This window comes from Telopea speciosissima, chromosome 10 (genome assembly GCF_018873765.1).
Source record: "Telopea speciosissima isolate NSW1024214 ecotype Mountain lineage chromosome 10, Tspe_v1, whole genome shotgun sequence".
Lineage (NCBI taxonomy): Eukaryota > Viridiplantae > Streptophyta > Magnoliopsida > Proteales > Proteaceae > Telopea > Telopea speciosissima.
In genome coordinates, this window is record NC_057925.1 from 35,123,780 (window position 1) to 35,144,439 (window position 20,660).

Genomic DNA, 20,660 nt, shown 5'->3' on the forward strand with positions numbered 1-20,660 from the left:
CCTTGGTTTGGGCATGGGTGTAACAACAAGGGTAGAATTGTCCATTAGGGTTTATTAGTGTTGCCTTAGGGGCATTACTGCACTTGTACTTCACAACATTTTATTATAAATAAAGCTGGCTGGTGTCTCAAAGACACAAGTCATTACTGTTAGAGTTGTTAGAAGTTATGTATTGAGGGTAGTTTAGGAACTAGCCTTTTGTCTAGTTGCCTTATTATGTATTTTCTCCTTTTTTATTCTTTTTTCCCTTTTACCTCCCTAGGGAGGTGAATGTAATATTCCCTTCTTATTATTAGTTGTGTGGAGAAGTCACTCCAACACAAGTCATTCACCACCGAAATATTCTCTTCTCCTTCCCTCTTGTCTTCATCTTCCTCTCTGCTCTTCCTTTTCCTTCTTTAACCTCTCTCCCTTCTCTTTCTAGTATTCCTAACCTAAAACCCAACTATTATTCCCCAATCCATCGGAAACTAATATGTCTATGTACTCATTCTTCCAAAAATTAGATTTGGAAAAAAAACTATTACCTCCAAGCTCCAATCACGCAAATCCAAGCTGTAGTCTGTAGAAGGGTTGAATGAGTAGAAGAATGCAAAAAAGTGGGAAGAAGTTAAGTGATTTGGCCAAACACTTGCAGTTTTTGGCAAAATCCCAAGGAGCAATGTCGAAACTGCGAAACTGCGAAACAAGGAGGTATCGGCAAGTTTCAGCCGAAACTTAAAACCATGATGGCAATCCAATCATCCATGTTCTTCTAGCATACATGTTACATGCAGCACCATTGATTCCCATCTAATGAAAAGCACTTGTACGCATATTATGACTCTTATTTCAAGAAGAAGAAGAAAGATAAAAAAAAATAAAAAAAACTGTTATGGTTCTGAGGACTTACAGTAACAGAGAAGTGAAGAAAGGAAAAGTTAAAAAAAAATAAAGGAAAAAGAAGAAGAAAAAGCAGAAGAAGAAACTGATACAGATTAGCAGAGAATTGAAGAAGAAGAAAGAGAAAAAAAAAGGTAAAAAAAAAATCTGCGGTAATAGAGACATGAAGAAATCAAGAAAGGAAAAAATGAGGAAAAGAAGAAGAAAGAAAAGAACAAGAAAACAAAACAGTGAAGAAAAGAAGAAGAAGAAACTTACTGTTGCCGGAGCCAGAGAGGCAGGGAGTGCTGTTGCCGAAGCTGGAGTGGCCGGGGAGTGTCATCGGTTGCTTTGCATCTTTCTTTTTGTTTTCATTTTTTATAATGTATAATTCAGTGTAGTCCTGTCTATGATAGTTTTGTACACTAGAAAATAAATAAGTCCAAAATGGAATCAAACAATTAAATCATTACAAAGTAAAAAATAAAACAAGCACAAGATACATTAAGGCAACACAACACCTTGACCCTCCAGCTGCACCTGGACGCCTAGGCTCCGCCTTGATAACTATGCTTGCTGGTGCTAGATGTCTATTTTTGGAAGTTGAATCTGATTCGTACATTTCAATTCCATTTATTTTTATATATTTCTATATGTAATGTTTACCAACAAAACTCTAGGAATCCCAATCTTATTGATCAATCCTAGGATTTTAAATGAAAGTCTTTACTTTGCAGAACTGCCCACAAACCTTATTCCATCGATTATCCTAATTCTTAAACCTTTCATAATCAACCTGTTGTCTTATTCGTAGCTGATTCTTTTACAACTCCTAGTTTTTTTTTTTTATCTATTTTTAGAACTAAATTTTTTTTGTTGCTTCTAGGAAATGGAATTTTAATGCCACTCGTATGTTGCATTGCCAGAATATTGGACTAATTAGAAGCCCAGAATCTTTTAAACTAAATCACATGGGCTCAGTTAACTCATGCCCATACAAAATTTCAGATTTGTCCAAATATCCTAATCCAGCTACCTGTGGGAGAACTCAAATAGGTCCCCAAAAATCAAAGTGATCCTTCTCTTGAGCATTCTTTTAAAAAAGCTTAGAGAGCATGTTCTCCGCTAAACGGTTTGTGGTCCAAAAGGATTCAGAAATCTGATATCTATAGGAAATATTTCTTCCCATACGAGGAGAATATTAAGAAAGGAGAGAAGTCTTTGTCATCCAGAGAACCTATGTTCCTCTACAACTACCGACAGTAATGAAACCCTACATGGAAGCTCCGTTGTTCTTCATTTATGAGCAAAATTTAAAGCAATGAAGAGTTCATGTTGAAGATCTACAAATCTTGCCTGCAGAAACTTGATGTTTATTAAAGCAACCGATGGATCTTTATTAGCTATCAAAGGAAAATAAAAATCATGCATCTACAAAGATTTGTACAACACCAAGTTTTTTTTGTTGGGTGAATAAATATGTATTACCAAATGCCAGGAGGGGGCAGGAAAGAAAGAAAGAATATACAAGGGAGAGGGAGTGGGGGGGGGGGGGGAGGAGAACAAAACCAACCTACGCAGAGGTGGAAGAAAAAAGAGAGGGCAGGTCAAGTCCCCAAAAGACAGCAATATGCCTATTCCTAGGGGTGTCTCTGACAGCACGAAGATGGCCACAGCTGAGCTTGGAAGAGATTTCAAAGGAGATGGCTTTCCAAATCAGATTGAAGGATCGAGAGTTGGAAGTCCATCTCCTAAGATTGCGCTCCATTCAAATGTGATGAATAGCAGCTCCAAAAACAAGCTTTCCAATGGTGTCACAAATCGAGGACCCTGAGAAGGATTTAGCCACTACAACACCAAGTTTCTAAAACCCTTGAATTGAATTTGCAGAGTTCAATCAGAAATCAAGCTTATTTTCGCTTCTGACCAAGTTCCTGGATAATTCAACCAGAGGTTTATCCTTAAAGTGGCAAGATCACTGTAGATCTGTGTATCAGTTTCTCAAATATTCAATATCATTGATACTCTTTTGACCATCTTTTGAGTTTGTTTTTTTCTCTTTTGAGATGGAGAATTTGTATTAATGCTTGTGCTTACTCAGCTTCAACTATTTTTGTTTTAGTATAAATCTTATTACCTTGGTGTGAAAATTGTTATCTTATTGATATTACTGCATCAATCATGTGATAGGTGTGGTTGTGGTTGTAAGGAATAACAGTTAACTTGGGAATCTTCGAAATTATGTGAATAATGCTTGCTGCCTTCAATTTTTGTCTTACAAAACTACTACCACCATAGGAAACATTGCACATGCATAAGGAAAACAAAGAAGAACGACATGACTCATATGATGCTCTGGAGGCTCCATTAGATGTGTCTGATGCCAAAGAAGTGACAGCTGAAACTCAGGGAGGCAGAACACCTAATGAAAGCCTCTTAAAGAATTGGCCACTAATGTCAGCTATTGTTGTGTACTGTGTTTTTTCACTTCATGATATGGCCTATGCAGAGGTAATATTCAAGTTTTATATTGTGGTTATTGGTAATGGCTAGATTTGGAATCAATTGATGGTATTGTCCCACAAATATATACTTTAACCCCTATATGATCCCTATACAGTTTAATGGTTGTGAACATGCTGTTGTTAATGATGATAAGTCCTTATTTTACCTGTCAGTATGCAGTTGTTTATGGATAGTACATAAAATCATAAATACTTATTACTCTGAGGCTACTGTGTTGTTTGGCTGCATTGTCATGATGGAACCTACTTGGGATAATGGAGGCCAATGGGTTTCAGAATTGATCAGCAAACAATTCACATTGTGTCTTTCAAGGTTTTAAAACTTTGGATCGGGCATTGGATCAGTCTCCATGATTTGGATCCGATCTGAATCGCGCAGGAATAGGTTGGACTCACTCTAACTCAGCCGGAATATGTTTTTTAAGAATCAGGGGTCGGTCGATTCCAATTCAAATTGCCTGATTCTGCCGATTAATAGCCAACTTGTATATCCTTGGTGTCTTTGGTTAACTAATAACATCAGACTGCTCTGAGCTGGCATCTGGCGGTTGACTTTCTGGTCCAATGATCTGGATGGTCTGATAATGCATAGGAGCTCTGAGATCTAGTTTTATGTATAACATCTGCGGTCATTTCAAAGCAAATTCATAAGTTGATGCATTGACCTAAGGTTTTCTATTGCCAGTGGGATGTCAGCAGATTAAATCCTCTCCCATGCACACTGATTTTGAATTTATTTATAATATGAAGCAGTCTAAGTATCACCACGTTCCCGTGGGTGAACTGAATGGTTGGATTGTTCAAACTGAACGTTCTTTTGACTATTCATGGTTTCGAAGGGGCCTCTGGTTAGGAGATTGATAAGGATCATCCATCCCAGGTGGCCAGCGTCCAAACAGCCTGTCCACAGTCTGACCATCTGGTCTGAATGTCCATGACAACACTGGCCATATTTTGTATTTTATTAGTTATTAGAAACAGTTTATACTTTGCTGGAAATGTTATAGTCCAGACATGGGGTCTGGCCTTATTTGATGTTTGAGTCCACTTCAATTTTTTTCTTCTTCCAGGTAGTCGAGTTTTATTATGGATCGACTTTATAATTGGGATTAAGTATCATGTTTGTTTAGTTAATCAAGTTTTCTGATTGAAATTTGAACTGGAGTGCTAGAACTTAGGATGTCCGCCTGCCTTTTGTTTTCAAGATTAGTGAAATTATGCAGATGCTTCTCTTCTGAGGACACTGATTCACGATTAATGTCCACCTGACTTCCTCATTTTGTCTTTGACTTTATGATTACTCCATTATTGCTTGTTAACAAGTCCTCATCCATATCAACTCCTGCATTAAAAAAAAAAAAAAAAGCACCAATCTCTTCCTCGTGCCTACCCTGTTTTATCTTTTATCTACAGCCCTTTTCAGGCCATAGCTAAATTGAAACTTTAACTTTCTTTCTTTGCACCTTGAAGCCCTTACTCAGCAATGATGTTGCATTAGAAATTGATACTGTATGGAGGCCTAGGTGCAAGCTTTGGAGGCCCATAAAGTGCTGGTGGCAGTCCAATGGGCTGAAAACAAGTCTTGGGTAGTTATGGTATAGGTTGGGTCTTTTATTTGTTTGGGTTTCATTGTAACGAGCCTTTTTGTTTTTGGGGTGAATAAGAAATATTTTACGAAAGAGGAAAAATTCAATAGAACCCCTAAATGATAGGGAAAATACAAAGAAGAGCCCAGTCTAACAGCAGTAGGAGGCACCAGGCTGGAACAAGGTAATAAGAAGCCCCTAGGAATCAACAATACGCTTGTTACTTGGGGTGTCAATACAACTGGAGGGAGCCGCGGATAACTTGCTTCTAATACCAAACGCGATGATGTCCCAAATCTGATGAAATGATCTGGCTTTGCAGGTCCATCTTTTGAGGTTGCGCTACTTCCAAATATGGTAGAGGGCGGTCCCAAATGCTAGCTTACCCACTGTCACAATTGGATTTTCTCATTTGCTGGAAAACGTCAACTGGAAATGAATTGTTCAAGGAAATTTGGTAGTACCAATGGGTGAAAGCTGTGTACAGGTCAATTTCAAATGGTTTGAGCAAGTGCAGTGAAGATCATGGAATGCATTGATATGTTGTATGGGCCTATGGGGCAAACAGTAAACTACTGGTGGAAGGGGTACAACTGGGATATTATTCATTATTAAAAAAAAAAAAAACCGAGTACAATGGGGATGTTGAAGATGACCTAGGTAGAATTGTTGAGCAAAGACCTGAACACCTATAAGTTAACAACAGGGATGGCCTTTTTTCTTTTACCCCGAACTTATCTGGGACCCGGGACAGCCCCTAGAATTTTATTAATAATCAATAAAAGAATGGGTGAAGTTTGTTAGAAAACAGGAAAGATTGATTCCAAATAATAGTACCTCTTATATTTAGTAGCTTTTGAACTTCCTAAGAATTTTCATTCCTATCTTAAATATTCCAGTGTATGTTTATATCTCTTAAAGTTAAGGTTCCAATATGTTAGAGTTCATGTAGTAAGGGTGTTATGAGTAGTTTGTTAAATAAGCTTGTCGTTTTACCTCCCTAGGTATTCTTATGTTAGTGTGCGGGTATTGATGTAAACTTACATGTTATTTCAAGTTCGTAATTATAGGGGAGAAAAATCGAATCTCTCCCCAAGTGTTCCTTGCTTATCTTGCTCTTCTTCTCATTCTTCCTCTGTCTCTCTCTCTCTCTCTTTTCATCCTCTTTTCTCCCTTGTTATTTGTCCTTTATTATTTTGAACTTGGAATCAGAGCTGGTTTGAGAGTCAGCCAGCATCTTGTCTCTCCATTGTACCTCTTGGTTTGGAACTTTAGAAGAGTAGGGGGCTCCAATTGAGGCTGCATCATGTAAGAAGAGTGGTTAGAGGTGTTCTCTTGTCAACTAGAAGACTTAATGATGAAGATGTGAAGCTATTACGAAAGAATGAAAAACAAGAACAAAAACAGGAGCTACCACCAACTTTGTGGTTTAGACCCTCTTTCTCTTCATCCAACATCTGTTAGAGGTTAGACCTAGCCCATTAGAATTTCCCTAGGGTGTTCTTTCAAGCCCCAAGGCCCCTACTGCGAAGGTAGTGCTATATGAGCTCACAACTCGATTTTCTACATCCTTGTTGTAGTGTCAGCTCCTGGTTTTCTGGTTGGTCTCATACCTAGAACTTTGCATTCGATTCAAGTTTTCTTAAGTTTTAAGTTTTATTTTGACTTGAATTGTTATTTCAGTGTTGGGAAGGAGTCTCTGGATAGAGTATATACTCCCTATCTGGTTGGGTTATCCTACCAGCTTCTCTACTATGCTCACACATACTGACAGAGGTCAGTGGACCAATGGAAGCATCGACTGGTAGATGAAGTAGTCTAACCCCAGTTCGATTGCCCTCGAAATCAAAATGCCCAGATATCTATTATTAAGTTGGACAACACCAACTACCTGTAGTGGTCTCATTCTGTGAAATTGTCCTTCCAAAGTCATGGGAGGTTGGGTTGCATCACAGGTGCTAGCCGTGCTCTACCATCTAGTGATCCAGCAAATTAGAAATGGGAGACGTAGAACTCAACTGTTATGATCTGGTTAATTTTTTCTATTAAACCTGAGATTGGCAGGAGATTTATGTGGAAGGGAACACCAATGATATCTGGGATAGTATTGCTAAGACTTTTGACCGAGTGGCTAACTTAGCTATGGTCTGCCAACTCCTCCAGAAGATATATCATCATCAAGTAGGGAGATAGTGTTAAGAATAGTAGTTTCAGAGGTAGATTTGTACATAACCCCATCTTTTATATGTTCTTTCTGTTATTTGTATAAGGCCAGGGGCGTCTGTGTAATTACCTATTCTTTTCAATATAAACTAGTTTGTCTCTAGTTTGAGACATAACTCAACAATCCCCAAATCGTGTTTGCTCTCTGGAGCTTTTCTCTCTTCTTCTTCTACTCCAAAACCTAACATAGTATCAGAGAATATTGTTCCTGGAGTTTGAAGGTGATAGAAGGTTGTTTGGAAGGTTAAGAGTTAGTTTTTTCTCTTGGTTCTTGTTGGTGTTTGAAGAAAAACCTAGGGTATCTATACCGATCTGTTTCTCCCTTGTTTGGAATCCAAATAGAGCAACCAAGTGCTCTAGTTTCATTTGGAAGTCCTCTTTCTTCCCAGTATATCATCTCAAGTCTCTTGGAAGCATCAAAGGGTTGGAACTGCATTTCGGCCAGGCCTGTTCTGCCCGTTTTTTCCACCAGCCAGGGTACTTGATTGAAAAAAGCTCTTCAATAGAGCTTTGTTTGGGGGGGTTTTTTAGGCTACTCAGTATTGTTTATTGGTAAGGATGGTTTCTCCTTTTTACTCCGCTGCTGTTTGATGATCATGTGAGGTTCTACAAGCTTTTTCAAGTTTTTTGTCACTATTTGTCCCTATTTCTTACTGCTGTTTTTTGAGAAGAAGTTGTTTTGTTTGAGGTGCTGTTGTTTGGGTCTTCCAATTGTTTGATTTAAGGTCAAGATGAGTGAAAAAAATGTTGAAACAGCCTTACCTCTACCTCTTTCATATGAGAACCCAAATGTTCAACTTCCCATTGTTAAGCTTACAATAAAATTACTTGGATTGGTCACGATCTATGAAGCTGATTCTTCGGAGTCGAGGGAAGTTGGGGTACATATCTGGGAGCATTCAGGCTCTACTCTCTACTGATCCAGAGTACTCCAAATGGGAAACCGAAAACTCCCTTGTGATGACTTGGCTTATTTTTTCGATGAAGCTGGAGATTGGAAGAAGGTTTATGAGCAAGGAGACTGTCAAGACATTTGGGATAGTGTTGCTCGTATTTTTGATAGAGTGAGAGACTCTACAAAGGTTTATCAACTCCTCCAACGGATTATTAGCTTGCGGCAAGGTGATAAAAGTATCTCTAAATACTATAGTCTTGTTGTGGGACTTTAGGAGGAGTATGATCACTACAGAGATCTCCAGTTGTGTCCTGATGATGAGGCCAAAGTGCATCAGTTGTTTGAGAAGGAGAGGGTCTTATTCCTTCTTGGAGGTCTTAACCCTAAATTTAAACCTTTAAGGGTACAAATCCTTGGCTGACCGAGTCTTCCCTCATTGGATGAGATGTGTGGTTATCTACAGAGTGAGGAGACCTGTAGGGGTGCTATGGATACCACTCCCATTGTTGAGTGCTCTGCTCTTGTTTCTTCCATTCCTCAGGACCGTATTCCCTCCACTCAGGGAGTTGGTAAGGGTAGATGCTCCTGTGACTATTGTGGCAAACCTGGGCACAAGAAGGATTTTTGCTGGAATCTTCATGGGAAGCCATCCTCTGTTTCATCCGGGGGGACAGAAAGGACAGAAGAAGAATGGGTCTAGGGCCCAAGTTGGAGTTCATGAGTCTGATCCATCCTCTCTCTCCAAGGAAGACATAGCTGGATTTTGTCGGATTGTAGCCCACATGGATGGTTCCTCCTCTACTGCTACCACTACTTCCACTACTCTACAGGTGTCTACCTCTTCTATCACCACTCCCTAGGTCATTGACTCAGGTGCTACTGATCATATGACTGGTAGGTCTCAGCTTTATGATTCCTATTTTGTTTGTTCTGGGAAAGATAAGGTAAAAATTGTTGATGGTTCCCTTTCTTCCATTTCTGGTAAGGGAGATGTCTAGGTTACTCCATTTATACCTTTGAAGTCTATCTTTCATGTTCCAAATTTGCTACTAATCTCCTTTCAGTTAGCCAATTGACTAAATCTTTGAACTGCTTTGTCACTTTCTTTCCTACCCATTGTTTCTTTCAGGATTTGGTGACAAAGAGGGTGATTGGCAGTTGACGTGAAGCAGATGACCTATATGTTTTGGACACTTGTACTTCCCCTGTTGCGAAAGCTCAATCTTATGTGTGTGGGCAAGATGGCGGACGTATACAGGAGGATATTTTGCTTTGGCATCGTCGTTTGGGACACCCTTCCTTTTCTGTTATGAGGAAACTGTTGCCACATTTATTTACCTTTTTCCTATCAACCATGTTTTTCATTGTGAACCTTGTCTTTTTGCAAAAAGTTGTAAGACAGTTTATCCATCTACTGGTAATAAATCTATTTCACCTTTTCACATTGTTCACACTGATGTTTGGGGACCTTCCCCCGTTACTTTGTTACGTGGCTTCCGCTCCTTTGTCTCTTTCATTGATGACTTCTCTCGAGTTACTTGGTTTGCCTATTGAAACAAAAGAGTGATGTCTATGCCGCGTTTAAAAATTTTTATGAGTTGGTGTACACCTTGTTTCAAACTCGTATTCAAATTGTCCGTTCTGGTGAAGGTGGGGAGTTTATGTATGGTGGTTTAGAAACCTTTTTGTTTTACCATGGCATTATCCATCAGGTGGCCTGTGTTGATACCTCACAACAAAACGAGGTTGCTGAAAGAAAAAACCGCCATCTTCTGGAAGTGGCTCGGTCCCTTTGGTTTACAATGCATGTCCGACGGCTCAGTAGAAAGGTATAAAGCAAAATTGGTTGCCAAAGGATTCACTCAAACCTAAGGAATCGATTATCAAGAGACCTTTGCTCCTGTGGCAAAGATGAATACAGTGAGATTCATCATTTCTTGTGCTGTGAATCAAGGTTGGGATTTTCAACAACTTGATGTGAAGAATGTCTTCCTACATGGAGAGTTAGAAGAGGATGTCTATATGGAGATTTGCCTCCTGGATTTGCCTCACCAGACACCCAGAGAAAGGTGTGTAAGTTGAAGAAGGCATTATACGGCTTAAAGCAATCTCCCCGGGCCTGGTTTGGTCGCTTCCATAAAGCCATGGTTGCCAATGGATATAAGCAGAACAATGCTGACCACACACTGTTTGTTAAAAGAGTGGGACAGCATATCACTCTTTTGATTGTCTATGTAAATGATATAGTGATTATCGGAAGTGATACACAAGAAATTCAGAAGCTAAAGACCTATTTGGGTGCTGAGTTTGAGGTCAAAGACTTGGGTAGATTACAGTATTTCTTGGGAATAGAGGTTTTCTATTTAGCCAAAGGTTCTCTTTCCCAGAGAAAGTATACTCTTGATTTATTGAATGACACTGGGATGCTTGGATGTAAACCTGCCGATACACCTCTGGAACCCAACACACACTTAAAGAGTAAGGGAGGTGACCCTGTGGATAAGGGAAGTTATCAGAGATTGGTTGGGAGATTGATATATTTATCCCATACCCAACCAGATATTGCATTTGCAGTAAGTGTAGTCAACCAGTTTATGCATGATCCTTACTCTTCTCACTTGGAAGCAACAGACCGAATCCTAAGGTACCTGAAGTCCTCTCCTAGTAAAGAAGTCCTATATTCCTCCCATAATCATCTCCAAGTGAAAGCTTATACTGATGCAGATAGGGCAGGCAGCCCTGATGATAGAAGGTCCACTTCTGGATATTGCACCTATGTTGGAGGTAACTTAACTACTTAGAGAATCAAGAAGCATGCAGTGGTAGCTCGGTCAAGTGCAGAATCTGAGTTTAGAGCCATGGCACAAGGCATCTGCGAACTTCTCTGGCTCAAGGAACTTCTTCAAGATCTTGGAATGTCAGTTGATCTTTCCATGAGACTCTATTGTGACAGCAAATCTGCAATCAGTATTGCCCATAATCCAGTCCAACATGACCTCACCAAACATGTTGAGATTGATCGGCACTTTATTAAGGAGAAGCTGTAGCAAGGAGTCATTTGTATTCCGTTTGTTCAGTCTAGTGATCAAATGGCTGATATTCTTACTAAGGGAATTGGTAGTAAATTATTTTGTTATATTGTTAGCAAGTTGGGCATGCTTGACATGTATGCATCAACTTGAGGGGAGTGTTGTAATATGGGTTCAAGGGTAAAATGGTCATAGGGGTAATATTGTCCTTGTACCTATTCTAGAACATTTTTTCTCTTATTATAAATAAAGGAAGGCTGTAGTCACTCTGACTCCAGCCATTATTCAAGGATTTCAATAGATTGGAACATAACTTCTTCAATATAAATCAGATTTAAGCAATTTTGGATTTGTTGGAAAGCTGGATTTGTGCTCTAACTAATACAAAAAATTGTATGTAAAAATAAAATCATTTGACTAGTCAAACTTCTTAGAGAACAAAAACATCTCTCTAAATCGAGATCAATTTAATTACTTATAGATATTATCATATTTTCTAAGAACAATATAAACCAAATGTGAGTAGTATAAACAAAATGTATGTTTTGATTGTTTCAAACTTCCAATAGCTTGCTTCTTCAATTCTGCTGTCTTCTAGTTCTATGCTGATTTTTTGATGACTTGATGTTGCTTAATATTGATTTTCGATGACTTAATGTGACTTAATGTTATTTTTAATGACTTGATGTGGCTTAATGTTGATTTTTGATGACTTGAGGTGACTTAATGTTTACTTTTGATGACTTGAGGAGGTTTAATGTTGATTTTTGATGATAGGTATATATTGTAGCATACTAAAATATTGTAGCACACTAAATGATGTTAGAAAAGGGGATAAATAAAAAATAACACTTGAGGGCGCCTTGGCCGCCTAGGCGGGTGCCTTGTCGCCTAAGCGCTCAGAGCCCCCTCCACCGCCTTGGGTCACCTTGCCACCTTGACAACTATCTGGGCAGGTGCCTTGTCGCCTAAATGCTTAGGATCCCCCTCCACAGCCTTGGGTCGCCTTACTGCCTTGACAACTAACTAGGCAGACGCCTTGTCGCCTAAACTCTTAGGGCCCCTTCCACCGCCTTGGGTCGCCTTGCCACCTTGACAATTATGATATATATATATATATAATGGTGCAGTATGAGTCAGAAGTAGGGTTCCAAGAAGCCTTTTCTCACTTATTTACCAGTTTTTTTACCAATGAAGGGAAGTCAAGATCTTTCAAGACTGATAACTAAGTATATACACACGACCTTTGTGTATTATAATGCAATGAAAAATAGTGAAACAATATGCCTTGCATTGTAATAATATAAAATGCTATGTTACTCACTTAAATAATATAGAATATTACACTTTCCAATAAAATAACAAGAAAAATAATTAAAACAATATAATACATTAATACATTAACATAACTCATATTTTCAATGCCATTGCCCATGATGGAATTTACAACCATGCCATTGCTCATTTATATTAATAAAATAATACAAAAACATCATTAAAATAATAATAAAACAGTAATGCACACCTACTATAATGCAAATATTATTAAAATATTCACAAAGACATTAAATATTCAAGAATATCTAAATTAATAAAAAATAATCATGATATGCATGCGGGGTGTTATAGTGCTACTACTAGCTCCAATTATACTACGTCTAGGCATATTAGTACAATCACCCCTTCATATACGTGTTCATAAATAATTTAATCTATTTTTATACTACGTAAGAAGTATTTGTGTGATATTAATATGTAATTAGTTCAACATATATGCAGATAATTTAACCTCTTTCCACAGTACTTATAAAATTATATAACCTCGGTTATGTAGTATAAAATTAATTGACAGTATTAACAAGAGTCCTCAATTCTATATTTTGAGATTTGCAGAATCGATTGGTCTCAGGAGTCAGGTCATAACACCCACAACTGTATCATGTGACAAAGATTACTAGTTTCTATGCTTCTGAATTCATAAATTGGCTATTATTGATTTCCAATATTTTATTCCACAGATCTTTTCTTTATGGGCTGTCAGTCCAAGAAAGCTTGGGGGATTGAGTTATTCAACTGATGATGTTGGTGAAATTCTTTCAATCTCAGGTATATTATAGACAAAGGTACATGCCTACTGTCATTTGGAATCGTGTTCAAATTTCTGTTGTGCCTTGCTGTTAACACAAAATGATTTGCCCATAATTTATATCAGATTCCAATTCGTGTCCATATCCTTGTGTTTTTAGCAAACATGACATGGTTTCTTAATATTAATCTCAAAATAGAAAATAATCATGCTGAGTTTTCATTAAAAAAAAGAAACAGAAACCTTTGAAGGACTAAAATTTTCCCCAGTACAAATTTTTGTGCATTGCATATGTCAAGTTGTTGATATGGTTTAAAAGGAATGAACAAGCTTTCTGCGCATCATTGGGTATTGCTATTGTCACATTCTCAAATTACATATATTAATTATCTCATCAAATTACCTTGTGCCTCAGCAGTCAATCCTTTTGATTTTCTTCACAAACATTTAAGCTCACCTCATTGGAAATGGCCAGAGCAACCTAATTTATTGAAAGTAGTTGGTCAGTGCTAGTTGTATGATTCAAATGGTTAAATAGAGACTTCAAAATGAAGATTTGGTTATAAAACTAGGAATTGTCAGGGTAACATTTAATTAAACTAAAATGTCTGTATTTTGCTCCGGAAATCATTTTCTGCACGGATGCATGTCTATTATTTTTTTGTATGCCTTTCCCTATTATTATTACATGTACTGACCAGTAACATGACTATTAGGCTTTGGGCTTCTTGTCTTTCAACTATTGCTATATCCATTGTTTGTGAAGGCATACGGTGTTATAAATATATGTCGTGTTGCAGCGGTATGCATCTGACACCATCTCTTGTAAATTGATGTTAGTCTCTCATGAATGATATTTTCTCACAGCTTACTGTTGGATAAAAGATGTTGACATCTGTTCTGTTGATCCTTCTTTTCCAAGGTCTTATCTATATTTTTGCTGTCAAGTTACCCCTTTATAGCAAAGCTATCTGGGTTCAACCTTGCTCTGTTGATAAATTGTGCATCTACATTGAAGAACGTCCTCTCTGTAAGTACAAATTTATTCTATTCCTCTGTTCAGAGAACGAAAAACAAAAGGAAAAGGATTTCTATATGGGTAATTCATATCCTTTCATCCTTTGATGGATTACACCCTTGAACAACTTGGTGGCCATACAATCCATCAGTTGACATCCATCTGTCCTGGTCACATATTTAATGGTTCACTCCATGTCAAATCTATAAACCACCATCTATTGGACTCTTGTGGTAGAATAACTGGTTATTGAAGTCTTCAGATTTTTAACTGAAAAAAAGGACTCAAAACAAAGATTTCTGTTCCTACCCAAGAAAAAAAAAAAAAAAAAAAAACAGAGATTTCTGTTACCACATGAAGGGTTGTGTGGAGCTGTATGCTTGCATTATATGCAGGGACAATGTTAAACATGGAGCCCTTCCTGGGTGTTACCTAATCAAGCCACTCAAAAAATTTCCTTTTGGTCTATACCCTTCTGCTACACAACACATCTAGCAGGTGGTTGAAGCTTATCAATTAGCCTTATATACCTATTTACACAGGGATGTTATGCATTATGAGGATGGAAGGCTTGATTTTTTTCTTTTCTTGTTCGGATCACTATTGTTTCTTTGGATTAAATTCTCTCTATAATATGTACTGAAATAGTAAAAATAATTTTCAACACTCAAATTCTGTTCATCTGTATCTATCTCCATTAACACCCAATCTCTTACAATTTATTTTTGTCGTCATATACTTCTTCCTGGCCCCTCTCATTTTGTCCCCCCTACGTGTTTGTGTGTGATTTATACATTTCATTCTACTAGTAAACTCACACGTGCAAATGCATGTGTAGCATTATGTTGGAGAGAGAGAGAGAAATACTTGTGTGAGAATTATTTGTAAACATGGGAGCGATTAATGAGAGAGGGAGAGAAAGAATGATATCGAGAGAGATTAATGAGATGAGAAAGAATGTCGTTTGTAAAGAATATTAGTACTAAGTCTCCTATGTGAAAGCAAATTGTCCAGAGTCCACAAGTTTCCCAAATTGACAATTGTCACCATACAAGAAAGTAACTTGAGAACTCCATCACTACAATCACTCAAACCAAAACCAAAGAGAGAACACACTAAAATTGCAATCAAATTATACGAATCCAAAACGAATCTGAGATTAGCGACTTGGGCATTACCGAAGAAAACAAAATGCATCTCCGAATTCTCCGGACAAGGACAGCAAGAAACAATGACCTTGAACGCATCAGTTATGCCTTTGGTGATTTGATTTCTAGACATGCAGCTATTGATAATATCCCTTGTGAATTCTAATAGAGCGTAACGATCATGAGTTCATGTTCATCCTCGGTGACCGTGATTGTGAACAGTAAGGGGCTTTATTCTGGGGAGTGGGGGAGGGATATGTGATGAGAGAGAGAGAGAGAGAGAGAGAGGAGAAGAGAGAGAGAATGTGAGAAGGGACATGAGAGAAAGGTTACCCTTCAGATGGATGAGGAGCAGGGGAAGAGTATCGGTTGGGAGGGGGAAACAGTGAAATAGATGTCATGGGTTGAAAGAGAGAGAGAGAGAGAGAGGACAAAAATTTGTTGAGTACGTACTTTTATAGGATATATATATAAAAGAATGTATGTGTATATGTATTTTTGAGAGATATATAGTGTGTAAGAGAGAGAGAGAGAGAGAGAGAGAGAGAGAGAGAGAGAGAGAGAGAGAGAGTTGTAACTAACTCAGTGATTTGAAAGACACTAAGGGGCAAAAACAAAATAAAATTTTGTAGAAACAACCCATTGACTCTACAAAAAGGAAAAAAGAACGAGAAATCCTATTTCAAAAATCCAGATGAGAAAGCCCAAATAATCCCTTCTATCCAACAACTATTAGATTTCCAAATAATCAGTCCATGAGACTGGAAACATGGCATGATGGGAAATGCTTCCAAGCAAAGTCATGAGCCAGAACAATCAAGGAGCAGATTATATATGTCATTTCTACTTGATGTCCCCATAAGGAATCCAATACAGGGGAGGGAGACAGAATACAATAGTTTGTCCTCTACACAAGCCAATATACACACTCTCCAGCCCATGCACCATTGGCTCATGGGGCACCTCATGGAGAAAGGCTAGAGATGATCCAGCACTAAATGATTTGGCCTCCAGTCTGAGAATATTTCCAAAAGACCACGTTAGTATTTTTTTTCATCAATGCCTCTCCGAAAATCATAAGTTATTAGGTGAAGCATTGGCCGACTGCAGTCAAATCCCCAATTGCAAAGATATATTCAATTAAATATTCATGCAAACCCAGATTAGATACAAGGAGAGGACTAAGAATTATGAATCTTAAAATGAGTTCATTTTAAAATCAATGAAATAACACATATAAGATTTTTTCCCACCCCCTTTCAATGAACTGGGTCTTTGAGACTATTGTGTCACAGGCATGTGAAACATGTGCACCCTCCAGAACACTAATTGTATGCATATACAACCAGAAAAGCTTTGTGAATATCCTGCATAAATACTATTTGGTATAAATTCTTAAAAACCATTCTTTCTCTTTGTCAGTAACGAATCTTAGAATAGTTTTAGGTTAGAAAGGGAAATGGTTTGGCCACAAATTATGTACAACTTTTTGAGTTAAGAAAGAGAACTAACGCGAAAAAAGAAAAAATATATATTAAGAGATTTTAATTCAACATTTTCTATTTACCCGATGTTATGTATGTCTCGAATTCTTGGACCTGTTTCGAAGAATGACCTGCTCCGACATTTTTGGTGGCGACCCGAATGGAACTTTTTCTGAGATCTGTGATGGTAGCAGAGGGCTTGGGCCGACCCGGATCCGATGGAGGAGTATTTATGTTCTTTACCCGCTTTATTGTAAAGTGAGTGTGTAAGATTTGGGGTTTTTCGTTCTAGGGTTTCTGGGAGAGAGTTGCAGCGCCGTTTTGGGTGTTCTTGAGATCTCCACTGTAATCTTTTCTCCATTTTACATAGTGAATCATCTTTGCCTTCGCCTATGCCCGTGGATGTAGCACACTATATTGGTGTGTGAACCACGTTATATCTCTGTGTCCTCTTGCTCTGTTCTTGTTTCTTTTTCGTGTTTTTGTTGGTGTTTGCTCTAACACCTGAAAATATTCGAATATATGGTGCTTAAAGGGCAGAGAGTGAAATCAAAGATAAACTCCAACCTGCAAAGATCAAAGAGAGAGCAGAATGGTGGTGGTGGTGACAGCTTTCTGCAGGGGGTGTAACCGGAGCTGGTTGCAATCCAGGTCATCAAGTGTCCCATTTCCCTTCTCACAATTACTGAAAAATTAATATATTCTACTGTAGGTTAAGTTTATCCTCATAAGTTTGAAAACCAGACCAGTCATTCAACCATTGATTGAACAGGCTCATTTTTTTCCCAGGTCAAAACAATACTTATAACTGAAATCATCTCTTGTAAAATAAATACAAACTAGAAAGATAATCAACCAAATATAAAGCAAGATTTTAAAACGAATTAGGTGGCTTCTGGATAAACTTCCAATTGTTTCATGTCAGAATTTCAACAATTTATTACAATATGTTTAGGAACAGTAAGATCTCATGAAACCAACTCTCTAAACGTGAACCTCTTTGGCAGGTATAGGAGGCAACTGCATAAAGAACTTTAAAAATAAAGTTTCAAAGAGGAAAAATCAGATTTATGAAAGCAATGTGTCTTCTTCTAAACCAAGAGAATGAGGGAAGGTTGTCACCAAATTAAACTGCATAGTGAATGAATGTATAACCATGTTTTGAAAGCTGCACAATAGTCAAACAAATGATCAGCTCATGTTGAACCAATACAGTCCCTGTGGGCCAGTTGGAGGGTGTGGTTGCTCCCCAGCCTTTGGAAGAGGGGGAGCTCCCATGCATGGTGGTGGGGACCTTAGAAACTGAGAAGGCAGGGTTCGTCGAGAGCAGGGTTTTGGCTCCTGCATTGTTGAGGGAGGAGTCGTTGGTTGAAGGGGACGTTGGGGTTGCCGCTGGCTGCGAGTTGGAAGGAGCCTGCTCACAGTCTGTTAGTGGTCTCTCATTACCTTATTTTGAAGACAAGGCTGGGCCCCATGGGACTAGAGACGATTTGCATGTGCCAGGTAAGGCTGCCACGCTGTTGGGCCTTGAGGCTTTGCTGGAGAACTTTAAGGCCTTTAATGCCACTATTGAAGGGAGAATTCGCAGAACTTTTGAGAGAATTGGGAAGGAGAATGGCGCCTTTGAGTCAGCAGGCCTTCGAGCAGGGAAATGGGGGTCCTCCCGGTCTGTGGTTTTCAGTGCTGCCCATGTGTACAAGAGGAAGAAAATTAAGAAGGTTAAGCGTGGGAGACCAGCCAGGGAGGGGTCCCAACGGCATTTTATGAGGTCAATGAGATCTGTGGACTCATCTCTAAACATTTCCAAATGAGTTGCTTATTTTGGAATGCTCAGGGTATTGGGAATAAGCCTACTATTAGGCATCTGACAACTTTAGTGAACCTGCATAAAATTGACGTTGCTGTTGCTGAACCTAAAGCGCAAGTTTCTAAGGTGCGAATGGTATTGCGAAGGGTTGGTTTGGACTCGGTGCATACCTTGGAGAGAATTTGGGTGTTTTGGAGAGCTTCGTTGCAGATCAGAGTGATGGAAGAACACCGTCAGTTCGTTACTCTTGATGTGTTTTTTTATCTCTTTTGTCCATGGTCTTTGCTCGGTGGTTGAGAGGAGGGAGTTGTGGGAGAGACTCATGCATTTCTCCAGGTCTATCTCTTTGCCATGGTCTATGGTGGGTGATTTCAATGCTGTTGCATCCCCCTTGGAAAAAGTGGGAGGCAGACCTGCTTGTTCTTTATCTATGGAGGAGTTTGGGAATTTTGTGAGTGGTGCTGGCCTCATTGATGCAGGATTTGCTGCTAATATGTTTACTTGGTCGAATAATCAAGCTGGTGCATGAAGGGTAATGGCCAAGTTGGACCGTTTTCTAGTGAATGCTTCCTGGGCTGGTGTTTTTCCCAGGTATGTAGTTACCCACTTTAATAGAACCTGCTCTGATCACACACCTATTGGTCTCTCCTTTTTGGCTTCTTGCAACCATTCCTATTCAGCCTTTAAATTCCAGCAAATGTGGTTGCTTCACCCGGGCGTTCTTGATTTTGTTAAGGGTCATTGGGAAAAGCCTGTGTTTGGCTCGCCACTCTTTGTGTTGTTCATGAAGCTCAAGGGGCTTCGTTGTGCTCTCCGTAAGTGGAACAAGGAGGTGTTTGGCAATATACATTAGAAGGTTAAGGATGCTGAGGACTCGGTTAGCAGGGCGAAAACGGTTTTTGACCAGCATGCCGACGATGAGTCCAGGGAGGCCCTTGTGGCTGCCTGGAATTTACTGCAGGAGAAAATTTTCTGAAAGCAAAAGTCCAGAGTTACTTGGCTGAAAGAGAGGGATCGCAACACGAAGTTTTTTCATTCCATGGTTAATGTCAGAAGACGGCAGGCCGGTATTCATAGAATTAAAGGAAGAGATGGTGTGTGGATTTCTGACGCTGATGGGGTCTAGGCTGAGGCAGTGAGGCATTTGTCGGATATTTTTGCCTCTCAAGGATGTTTGATGGATGAGGAGTTGCTGTCTTTGATTCCCAAGGTGGTGACTGAAGCTGAGAATTCGTCTCTTCTGTTAACTTCCTCTTTGGAGGAGGTGAAGGGGGTAGTCTTCTCTTTGTCTTGTGACAATGCGCCGGGCTCAGATGGTTTTTCGGGTTATTTTTTCATGGCTTGTTGGCAGGTGGTGTGCAATGATGTGTGGGCTGCTGTTATGGATTTTTTTGAAGGTGGTGTTCTTCCTAGAAGCTTCACCTCGGCCAATCTGGTGCTTATTCCAAAAAAGGAGAACCCCGAGGTAATGACTGATTTTTGGCCTATCAGCCTTTGTAATTTTTCTTATAAGGTTATTGCCAAATCATTGCCTCTAAACTAGCGGTGATTCTCCCTTCCTTAGTGGCAAAAGAACAAGAGGTTTTTGTGCAGGGTAGGTGTATACATGACAATAATTCTATTGTCCAAGAGATTGCTCAAGACTTAAACAGGAAGGCTCGGGGGGGCAATGTTAGTCTCAAACTGGATATGGCAAAGGCCTATGACCGTTTGGGGTGGAAGTTCCTTTGGTTGGTCATCTCCAAATTTGGCTTTAGCGGTGCCTGGGTTAACTTAATCAAGAAAACGGAGGAGAACTGTTGGTTTTCTATAGTTTTGGGGGCAGCCAGTCGGGTTTCTTCAAGTCGACCAGGGGTGTGCGGCAGGGGGATCCCTTATCTCCTGCTCTTTTTATTTTGGCAGAGGAGGTTCTTAGCAGGGGCATTAAAGATCTATTTGCAGAAGGGCATGCATCCTATTTCAAGCTTCCGAGAGGAATATCAATAACGCTCTTTTCCA

At 39.1% G+C, this 20,660-nt stretch overlaps 1 protein-coding gene and 1 long non-coding RNA gene across 2 annotated transcripts in view; one reads left to right on the top strand and one right to left on the bottom strand.

The window, feature by feature from the left end:
• Nucleotides 1–20,660, top strand: part of LOC122644160 (protein ZINC INDUCED FACILITATOR-LIKE 1-like) — a 114,097-nt gene that overhangs the window by 60,513 nt on the left and 32,924 nt on the right. Inside the window, exons 10-13 of the mRNA XM_043837776.1 lie at nucleotides 3,160–3,372; nucleotides 13,138–13,225; nucleotides 13,922–14,007; nucleotides 14,128–14,235. Coding sequence (XP_043693711.1) covers nucleotides 3,160–3,372; nucleotides 13,138–13,225; nucleotides 13,922–14,007; nucleotides 14,128–14,235 — 495 coding nt within the window. The remainder of the gene's footprint in view (nucleotides 1–3,159; nucleotides 3,373–13,137; nucleotides 13,226–13,921; nucleotides 14,008–14,127; nucleotides 14,236–20,660) is intronic.
• LOC122644162 lies at nucleotides 2,951–15,534 on the bottom strand. Its single transcript, XR_006330242.1, has 3 exons — nucleotides 15,460–15,534; nucleotides 14,339–14,341; nucleotides 2,951–2,962 (listed from the first exon to the last, which is right to left on the bottom strand). It is a non-coding gene; the product is annotated as an uncharacterized LOC122644162 (long non-coding RNA).